The 11,406-nt window shown below is 40.9% G+C and overlaps 1 protein-coding gene across 1 annotated transcript; it reads right to left on the bottom strand.

Annotated features, from left to right (window-relative positions):
* Positions 1-1,282: 1,282 nt before the first annotated feature.
* Positions 1,283-4,807, bottom strand: LOC146549605 (cholecystokinin-like). Its single transcript, XM_085262551.1, has 4 exons — positions 4,688-4,807; positions 3,986-4,106; positions 3,751-3,906; positions 1,283-1,718 (listed from the first exon to the last, which is right to left on the bottom strand). The coding sequence occupies exons 2-4, from the start codon at positions 4,104-4,106 to the stop codon at positions 1,582-1,584; spliced, it is 414 nt and encodes a 137-aa protein (XP_085118677.1). The 5' UTR covers positions 4,688-4,807; the 3' UTR covers positions 1,283-1,581.
* Positions 4,808-11,406: the final 6,599 nt, after the last annotated feature.

Here is an 11,406-nt window from a genome sequence, read left to right on the forward strand (position 1 = left end):
GTTGATGTCCAAATGTTAATAAAAATAGTGTTTGCACTAGCCGTGCAGTGTGTTGGACATCTCTGTCAACTGATATGTAATGTTGTTGTTCATTTAACTACTTTTAGCTTTCTACAGTAAATAAATAAAACCTTTCATGATCACATTTTTCTGAGTTGATTTATCTTAAACTCTAAACTAACATGCAAGCAGAGCTTGCTTACTTTGGAATAGTGTATTAAGTTTGAGTTTTATTCAACTATCAACCTTTGGCTCTTTCAAAATGGAAAAGCTCAAATCCCCACTTCCTTTAAAGAACACTTGAGGCTAATGTGAAAAACCAGTCTTTCCCCACAGACTGCAGCGTTAGACTCCAACCTTCAAGTATCACATTAACATGTTCAAAGCGATCAGGATCTCTATGGATAGTTTTCTCCTTTATAATACACAGAGAGTGATGTCTTATTAAAACTGTGGACTGACAGGCAAGGATATATAGATTAAGAGGCAGCTGTGGCAAATCAGTGCCTGCAATGTTTCACTCCACAAAGACTGGTCACTGAATTGGAGCACACCATAATTTCTTGAGGTGTTTGTGCCTTTTGAAGAACATCAGTTAGCAGTAGTCTCTGTGTTGCACATGTAGAGTTTATAGATGTTGATATTTAAAGTAGCTAGCGTTAACTGATGATGATAACTTGCTAATCTAAACATAGCAACTTCTGACTTCAAAATAAACTGCAGCAGCCAAAATGTTAAGGTTTTAGAAATGTGAGTCAACAAACCAGAGGGCAACTTCCATTTTTTATATACAGCCAGTGGTTTTATTACTTTAATCACCGGGACTCAAAATAAATGATAGCAGTTACAACATATAACTTTATTTAAATGAGGCAATAGGTTACTTTATTTAGGCAAATTAAGTAATTAAATGGTGCAGTAGTATGCACTGTTGCCTCACAGCAAGAAGATCCTGGGTTCAAATGTGCCTTTTAACTGTTAATCCTAGATGTAGAAACACTTAAATAAAGTAGACCCTAACCCTGACTGGGATGTTTTATCTGCCACCTTTGATTTACAAGCCGTCTACTCTCACAAACTGTCACCAAAGTAAATATGTACTGAGTATTTGTCCATGCTTATGTTGTCATTTCGGCTCCTTGCTATATAAAAGAGTATGATTGCACTAGAAATTAAGTGTTTCAGATAATCTGGTTCTTCGGCACGCATGTTACGTAACAGCAGTTGAATGTGAATGCATCTACTTTAAGCAGCGTGCATTGGAAGAATACTTCTGCAGAGCGATAGTTTAAATCTTTATTTGGTTACTTTCCACAAGCCCTGACACCATCCGACTCCTTTCCACTTTGAATGATAAAGAAACCAGAGAAATCCAAAAAACGAAGAAAGTTGGACAGTGAGAGCTTTTCTGCAAAATTTGGCATACTGTATGTATATTGCATTATTACAGTTTTACAAACAAATGTACAACAAATACATCATAAATAGACTCTTATTGTGAGACAGCTTGCGCAGGGTTTTTTTTTTCTTCTTTTTATCTTGTGCCCATATGGTGGTGGTCATGTGAGCCATGACTTCCCCTTATGAGGAGTACTCATACTCCTCTGCACTGCGGCGGCCGAAATCCATCCAGCCTAAGTAGTCCCTGTCTGCTATCCGGTGGTTGGCACTCGGTCCGACGCCTTTGCTGTTTGCCGTGGAGTTTCTGCGCACAGAACCTTGGAGGGGAGGAGGGAAAAAAGCGTGGGTGGAGGAGAGAAAAAGAGCATGAGTGAAATTAGTATTCCTCTGAGTGAGGAGAGCATGAGAGAAGCTGAGAACTTCTCTGCGGTGAAATCTTACTTTTGATTTCTTATTTTGCATAGAGACGCTCTGATTTTCAAAGTAAGAGACATGAATCAGACTTTTAATTCTGCGAGAAGCTTGAGCAGGGCAGAGAGGTTTTTAGCACATGCAGGAAATTTAAAAATGTGGGAAACGCTGAGCAAATAAGTGCTCTCATAAACCAAGCAGCTTATAGACTCTGCACAAAAGCTCATTTTCAGGGATTTATCTTTTGAATATCTAAATTTGCATCTCTTTTCCAACTTTTTAAGGCACATTTTGTGCACTTAAGGGCACTTTGGCAGTTAGCTGTGTTCATTACCAGCTTACAGCTTAATTTAATTCTTTATTTGTGCCTTCTAGAAGAAAAAGTGCGCACAATATTCGAAAACTGGCTCTCCGCACTGAGGATATTTGGCTGGTGAGCTGGGCTTTGAAAAAATGTTCTCATCTTCGCTTCATTTTGTGAGCGCTTTGCGGTAAACTGGGTGTCTTTTGGGCATTGTAATTGCCCGGTAGTGATTCTGAGCTCACATCGTCATTATTTCTCTCTCTCTCTCTCTCTCTCTCTCTCTCACACACACACACACACACACACACTAAAGACACGGCTGAAGTCTAGCCTGACAGCGTGCCATTAGCCTCCCTTCCTGTGTGTCATGATCGCTGTATCAGTGCATGTGTGCAGAAATTTGTGTGTGCTTTGCAGAGAAATGACCGCACACACGCACACACACACACACACACACACACACACACACACAGATCTTGTAGAACACGTCTGCTTCCGATCTTTTGATTTCTGTTCCAAGTGAACTGGAGCAGAACTGCTCTCCGTTTGGTAATCAATTGGACGCTCACAGAGATGGAGTTTTTTTCCACCCACATCCTCCCACACAACACACACACACACACGCACACGGCGGCATGCACATGCATACACACTGCGTTTCAACTCCCTGGCGTGCTGAGAAGATTGGCTGCAGAAAGACTCGATAACGACACCTCCCACACCAAAACATGCAAGTGAACAGCATGCACATGAGCACAGACACCCACAATCGCACACGCACGATTAACAGAAACACACATTCCCCGAGGCATTACATATGAGTTTCACGGCGCCCTCTGACATTTTAGAGTGTTCACTGTCTGGCCCAACGCTTTCTGAGTCTGGGGAACTTTTATAATCGATATTACACAACAGCAAAGTAAAAGTACGGCTGTAACTCAAATACATATTTGTGTTTTATTTAAGCTGAAAAAATGAGCTAAAGAACGGGGTAAAAACAAAATCCAGATTTCTCACTAAAGCCACTGATGCCAAAATAAAAGATTTCACTGTCCATCTGTAGCTCTGCAAAATGTTTCAGTCTGTACAAACTGTCCTACAAAGAGACACGCAAGGAGTCAGTTTCAGTATCTGGACGCCAAGTGGAAAAGTCTGATTCTGACAGTGTGTCTGTGCGTGTGTGTGTTTTCCCCTGTCCGGTCAGCTGTCCAAGAGATGTGAGTGCTGGACGTTATAATCTACGACAGGGTCGAGGGTTTGTTTCCTTAGCAAAAAAAAGAAAAAAAAGTGATGTGAAGTCAGATAGGGGGAAAACAAAAGTGAAATAAGATGGTATGAGGCAAGTGGCCGGAAGGCTCTACACACTAATACGTGCTCTTTCAAACCACAAGAGCTTTTCAGAGCCACTAATTCATTTTACAAAGCTGGTTGTGCACTAATTCCCGTAATTAGCATGACTGAGGGGAGGGGGAAGGCAGGAAAAAGCACTGCGCTCCAAATACTACTGTTGCCAGATGTTTTTCGTTTCACACTCACATGCACACAGACACTTCTCTAAACACATATATCATTTAAGGCTGCAGGCATGGAAAGGATGCCACCTAAATCCACATTCCTCACACTCACTAACACACCTTTCCTGGAGGAGATGAGTCTAGCGAGCAGCTCACTGAGATTGGCCCGGGAGTCTGCATCCTCCTCAGCCAGAGGAAGAGCTTTCAGCTGGGGGGCAGAGCGCCTGTGTCGGAGGTGGAGATCTCCCAAGGTGTGGGTGTCAGCCTCAAGGAGAGCTGCTCAAAACAGGCAAGAAAAGCACGAGTCAGGCACAAAAACTCACTGTGATGGCGAGAAACGTGTCGCAACTTTTACCTTCAGAGAGAGCAGAGATGGGGCGCTGGCCCTCGTCTAATGGCTGGGAGGAGAAGGGGAGCCCCAAACAGCTCGCACACAAGACTGCCAGCACGACACACACACACAGCCCAGCATTCATCTGAGAGCGGTGGGAGAGGAGCAAACAGAAGTTTAATGAGAAGGAATCAGAGATGCAGTCCAGAGTGAGAAACGACAGCTTGGACCATCTGCCAGACAAGCGCTCCTTCACAACTGAAAATTACTCTGACTCAACACATTAATGAGGGCAGCATATTAACATATTAACACAGTCACCCGCGCGCAACACACTCTGGCCACATTAGATAACTGAGGGTAGATATCATGAATGCAGCTTCACCAGGTGGAAGTGACTTGATTTTTATTGCAGACAAAAATGTCCATTTTGATTTTGGGAAACGTCTCTGGAATTTGTTTTATGAATTCGTGTCAAATCATATTAATCAAATTGTATAAATAAGGAGGGAGCATGTGTAGCTTTCAAAGAATTAAAGCTTAGCACAAAAATATCAGATTTTATCTTCTGTACCTCACTTTTTGTCTGTTTTAGAAAAGACTCTGTGTTTGAATTTTGAAATGATTATAAAGAAAACAAAAGAATAATAAAAAAGAAGGAAATTCTTAGTTTAACAATCCTCATAAAAGCCTCAAATCACCTGCCACAAAGCAAATAAAGCTTACCTTGAGAAAAGATCTTCAGCGCGTTATAGGAGTGTGTGAGAGTGAGAGCACTTCTGCGCTGAGTGGGAAGGATGCCCCTTTTATACTCCCTGCTCAGCGCCCTCAGAGTGTGTGTCTGCGTGTGCGTGATTTGCCTTGAGTGTGCATCCTGTGTATCCCTCTGAATGTTTGAGAGCCGTGCGCAAGCGTGCTCGTTACAGTGATACAACGAAGAGCTTCACTTTTATTGTTTGTTAGCTTATCATAAAACTCCACGTCAAGAGCTGCCTGTTTGACATCCAGTGACACTGCGTTATATATGTGTGTGTGTGTGTGTGTGTGTGCGTGTGTTTAATCGTGAACGTATCTGTGAACATTGCACACGACATTGAATCATTCTGATCTGAAGTAAAGCCTCAAACTGCTATTTAAATGTTGAGAAGTTCTACAGTATCCATGTAGGAAAATCGAGGACATTCATAATGCATGTGTGTGTGTGTGCACACGTGCATGTGTGTGTGTGAGTGTGAGTGGGGGCCGTTTGGCCAGGCATGCGTAGGTGTGAGTGTTTGTGCACACCCACATATGTGTTAGATGTCAGTGGCTGCTTAAAAAGTGGGTGGAAGCACAAATGAGAATCTTTGGTTTTGCTCATTTAACAGTTGACCGATCTTGAAGTGAGACATCCTCACCATCCACCTACTGTCTCTCTCCCCCCACCCTCTCTGCTTCTCTAACCTCTCGCGCTGTCTTCTCTGCATCTTTCCCCTTTTCCTCTGGTAGAGTCGGACTCATCCAGAGGAAACATTCCTGTTTACCCTCAACTTTCTCAAGATGTTTGTCCACTTTTTATTAACCCGCCTCATTGATCATGCAGGTGCAAATCGGTTGATTGCTATGGATCAGCTGTTATGGGTTAACAGTTTTATTAATGAGGCTGATTTTTCCGATGCTGGTGGACGACTTAGAGCGCCGGGGCTCTTCTTACCTGCTGAGATAACATAGCGTCAATAAGGCTGTTAAATAAGGTTAAAGTGAACAATTGAACTGGAGAAACATGAGTGGCGGGTCTGAAATGGAGAGGACGTTGAAGCTGTACTTGAGCAATGTTTCAAAGCAGCTACAGTTTACAGTATGCTTACATCTCCATGAAATATGGATTATTGGTTATTTGCTGTCAAATAAGTGAAAAACAATCACAATTCCAAGATTCTTTGAGGGGTTTCTGTTAAAAGCAATAGCTGTTCTTGACATTTAACTTCTTTACTTTGCTTTTTTTTTGCCAGTGCAGATGAAAAATCTCTTTAAAGACACCATCCACTGTTTAAAAGATGAAGATTTTAAATGTAGACCTATATACATTTATTTATTTATTTTTAACCTGTCCTGTCCAGAAGTTGTACTGCCAGACATATATAAAGACACTGAGAGTTAGCTGCATTTAAGCCACAAGTCACAAATAGAAGCTGTATTAATGGTGTGACCCTGTAACAGAGAGATTAGAAAATTGCTGCAGTTTTTCTCACACATTTAATACCATGTTTGAATTGATATTTTTGCATTAGCAAAGTGGAAAGGTTTGTAAAATATGCAAAGCTGCACCAGATGAAAGCTTACATCATCAGTGTTCAATATGAAAGAGGTCACTCGCAGTGTCAAAGACCCAGGAGGAAATAAATATGTCATCAGTACCAATATTCATTTCACTGTATCCTGTGTGCTTTAAATAATTACATATTAGTCATAAAAGTCTTCCTTCTCTCACCTCAACCAGTCGCAGCAGATGGCCCCGCCCCTCCCTGAGCCTGGTTCTGCCGGAGGTTTCTTCCTGTTAAAAGGGAGTTTTTCTTTCCCACTGTCGCCAAAGTGCTTGCTCATAGGGGGGTCATATGATTGTTGGGTTTTTCTCTGTATGTATTATTGTAGGCTCTACCTATAAAGCGCCTTGAAGCAACTGTTGTTGTGATTTGGCGCTGCATGAATAAAATTGAATTAAATCCCACTTCCTTCGTTGCTATTTGGTCAGCTGTGCCACTTGAATGCATTTAATATTTCACCAGAACAAAATGCTGTCGGTTCAAAACCAAAGAAACAAATATATAAATATCACCCTGCAGAGTAAATTTCTACATATCAAACTTAGAAAACAGTCCACTTTGACGATGTACTCTTTCTGCTTTTTGCATAACATCACCTGCAGCGAGTTGCCTCCCTTTAACCCACATCTGCATCAGAGGAGGACAAAAGTGCTCGATTTACTGAGATCAGCTGCAAACTTCTGGAGTTGGAGAGTCAATAAATACGTGAAAATGACTCTCTCAGTCTAATGGAGCCCGAGTTCCAGCTGTGACTGATTAAGTGAATGGCAGACAGGTTAAGGTTTATCTTTTCATTAAGCAGGGTGGCTGCTACTCTATATCAGCTCATCACAGCAGCTGCACTATCATTTGCAGAGCCAACAAACTGTGCGGGTAATGTCTTCAGAGACATCCTTCATAACACGGTTTTCTACCTGGAGAATGTTGCAAGAACTATAGCTAACAGAAGAAGCTGCACACTCTGAAACGCCAGTGCTTGGTAGCTTAATAAAAAGCTGAATAAATCTAACTCATCATCATCTGCTGAAATCCCAAGAGAGTTCCTGGTTTTAGTGTTGTGTGATCTGTAAACTGTTTTAAGATATAAATACTGATCCCCACCAGGAATGAAAATGGTTTAACAGATGAACGGAGCCCAACACCTCCAATAAATCCCACCATGGACGTAGCTATCATGATGCTAGCTATTGGTTTTGGATTGAGCATTTTGAACCCCCAGAGTTAGCATTTTAGTTAGTTAGCTGCCACGTTGGTTGGTTGTATCTGGTTGAACAGGTGCAGTGCTAACATATCAGCTAGCTAGCTTTAGTAAGCTACTGCATTTCGTTGCCCTGTACCTGTGACATGTGCAATGACAATAAAGTTGAATTTTATTCTATTCTATTACCAAGCTTGCTAGAGACCCTGAATTGGATAAACAAAAAAAATGGCCAGATGTAACCAAAAGCTAGTGGTTTCCTTGCTTTTGGTCAGTGGCTTAATAAGCTAGCTTACTAAGCTTGCTAGTAAGCGAGATGCATCCATACACAATGCAACGCACAGACACAGATACCCAAATCTCCCACACTGGAGCACACACTTCTTAGAGGGGCCATTAACTATATTAACCATGGAGCCATCAATATTATTTGTCTTAACTGCATTAATAATGCACCAAAATGAAGAGTAAAAACTGGCCTCACATTTGTCAGATGGACATTAATATGAATCTAAGTAAATGTCAGAAATCCAATGTAGCTGCTGGATGTGTAAAAAAGTCATTATTCAGCACCAACTGCTGGGATATTTCTCAGTGTTTTCTGCTTTCATCTGTTGCACACTTGGATTAAGATGAATCAAAACCAGTGTAGCTTTGTGAGTTTTGCCTTTACTGATGCAAATGTATATACATGGAGCAACGTTACTCATTTGTACAATCTCTCACAGCTCTTTTAGGCGCACTGTGGTTCTTTAAACTCAAAACACTAATACTTCTTACAGTACATCAAGGAAATAAACATAAACAAAAAAGTGTGATTCACCAGTCTTCATCTACAGGTATAGATCCACAAAAGCGCCACGAGGTTTCCACACAAACTAATGAATTAGCTCTTTCTTGTCCTTACACATCAATGCCCCCAAGCAGCCAAAAAAATATATCAGGTTTTATGTTTTATATAATTTGCATTAGATATCATAACCTCACCAGGTTGTGTAACTGTTGTAAACTGTTTACTGACATCATAAAAAAATTATGGTACTTCAGTGAGAACCACTGTAGTTAAAAGAAGATTGATTTTTCCATGTACTGTAATATTATCTAATCTATGTGGCAACATGATTTCATTTTGGGACATCCCCAACCTTTTTTTGTGCACACATGGATTTCATAAGGCGGCGAGAAGTCAGCACTGAACATCAGGCATCAGTGGCAACATGTACAACACTGATTAAGTTACATACAGCATGGGGATGGGGAATGTGTGTGTGTGTGTGGAGGTAAGTAAGTAAAGTCAAATATTTATTTGTATATCACTTTCAAGATCAATATAACAACGAAATGCTAGAACATAATTACAAAAGGCTCCAGCCTCCTCGTGACCCTGAGTTGGATAAACAGAAGAAAATGGATGGATTGACCAAAAGCTAGTGGGTTCCTTGCTTTTGGTCAGTGGGTTGTAAAGTGGCTTGCATTTGCACAGTAACTGTGGTCAGGCTATATGTCTGTGAAGGTTCTCAGTCATCCAGGTCATCGTAGTCAAAGGAGCTTGCAAAGAAAAGCGTCTGGACTTCTTTAAGTAGCTTGAAGACGTTTCACCTCTCATCCGAAAAGCTTCTTCAGTTCTCTGAACTTAGACTGTGGCCAGGCTAAAGCAGCCAAAGTAAAGCACCTTATATCACTTGTGTAAATTTGCACCATCAGCTGATGTGTTCTAGCACTGACTGCAGCCGAGCTTGACGTTGTATCCTCCAAGAACTAACACCACATTTGATGACCATCTCAATCCAATTAAGCTAGCACTTCTGGCTGCCACTTGCAAAGCTGCCTTTAAAACATTGAGCCAGACTCCCAGCCACCACACAGGAACAATGAGTATCTGCCAATCACATCACCTCCCCCTGACATTTTTTTCTATTTTCACATTCATGCTTTTGCTTCACTCTGCTCGTCTTTTCCACTCACTGAAGATCACTGAGACATTTTCTCCAGGAACCATCAGAAGGCATGAGTGTAGGAGGTGAGGCTACGGTCGTTCAAATTAGAATTGATTAACCATGCGGTGTGGGAGGCGTGCATGTTTGTCTCAGGCACTTGCTTTTGGGCGTCTCTTCTTGGGCTGTGTATGTGTGTTTGGGATGTGGACAGACGAGATGGCAGCCAAGAGGCAACCTGTTGCTCTCACTCTCAGTTTTTAGTGGAAGTGAGCAAAAAGTCTGCACTCCAAGAGCTGAGCATCTATCTGCAGCACACATCTGGCCTGACAGGCGGGTTTTACTGCTTCGAATGAAGAATTTAACTGATGACGCTGAAGGAGATTTCCAGAAGTAACTATTCTTAAAGCGCGTAATTATAGAGACAACTGGCAGAGACCCCTCGCTGAGGGGTTTGCTACAGCTTTGGTATACAGTTAGTAAACACACTAAATAATGCATAGATCTATTAATGCATCTGTCTCAGTAGCATTGTGCTCCACTCAAACAAGCGTCTTAGAGCAGTCACGATTAAATGGCTTACATATTTACGTGTTTTATTATGCAAGTTTTAATTGATTGATTTCGAAGATGTCAGCAAAAATAATATAATACAAATAGCCAATAGAAATACGGCACAATTTGCATACTGAAAAAGGAGTAGGAAAAAATATAAACTTATGCAATCTTATGCCTTTCAGTGTTATTTGGTAGTTATTATCTCAGTGTCCACATAATATCTATATGTACGCACATATGTACACAGATATACACACATGAACAAAAGAAAAACTGCAACATGTAAGCATTTTGAAAATATTTTGTTTTTTTCTGTGCAGTCACTGCACAGATGCTTGAAGGAATTTCTTCTGCATTACTTCACGTCCCAATTATAGTGGCTTCCAGGCTAAAATGGCATTCTGTTGATTGACTGGACATTGTTATTATGCTATACTTGCCACAGTCACAGCCTTAATCTGTCAGGGTGTGGTGTGGAGAGGACACAAATGCAGGAAATCCGCCAAACAAAAGAAATGAAAAGGTGTCTTTTATTTAGCTTATTGTATAAATCCCCCACAAAAAAAGACAAATTAGGACAAACACTGGAGATGAACCAATGATCTGACAGAGGGGGGACTCAGAGAGGGAACAAAAGAGGTTTCCACAGGTGGAAACAATTAGGGAGAAAGCAAAAGGTAGACAAGTAGTACAAAATGAAACAAGATGTAAGGAAACCAAGAAAGAAAACCACTGAAAGACAAAAAAATAAAACAGGAACCGAAATTCAATGACATCACAAAAGCCGAAGACCATAGCATAGCCAGACAGCAGGAAAATACACTCTGGATGAATGACGCACTCCTGCACCTCACATGTTCTTAAACCTTAATTCAGGGATCTCAAACTCATTTTACACCTTGGGCCACATACTTTGATCTGTCAGTATCAGAGGTGGGAAGAATTTTTAGGTATCTGTACTTTACTTAAGTATTTTTTTTTGACAACTTTTACACCCTAAATTTTAACGTAAATATCTGTACTTTCTACTTCTAACAAAACAGACTTTAGGTTCATAAGGTTTATACAGCCGGAAGGACTGCAGGTGTCCGTAAGTTATGTTTGAGGAACTTCAGATTCTAGCTAGCGCTGCAGAAGAGCAGGATGCATGAAGGGAATGACATAATTTAAGGGGCAGGTAATTTCAAATTCAACATTTCCAACAGCTCAAATGTTGCAAGAAAATCCTGGTAGTTTTGTCCAGGATAAACAATTTAGTTTGCATCAATGTGGTAAATGTATAGTAAAGCAGCAGTCCACAACCTTTTTTGCGCCACGGACCAGTTTAATGTCCGACAATATTTTCACGGCCTTTAAGGTGTCGCGGATAAATACAACAAAATAAAATGATACGGCCAAGACAAAATCTGTGTTTTTTTGTAAATATAATAATAAACGTGAATTCACTGTGTA

The sequence above is a fragment of the Mchenga conophoros genome, linkage group LG22 (genome assembly GCF_057382185.1).
Source record: "Mchenga conophoros isolate Kocher_MC1m ecotype Shallow Benthic linkage group LG22, M_conophoros_male_GT1.1, whole genome shotgun sequence".
NCBI classification, from domain to species: Eukaryota; Metazoa; Chordata; class Actinopteri; order Cichliformes; family Cichlidae; genus Mchenga; species Mchenga conophoros.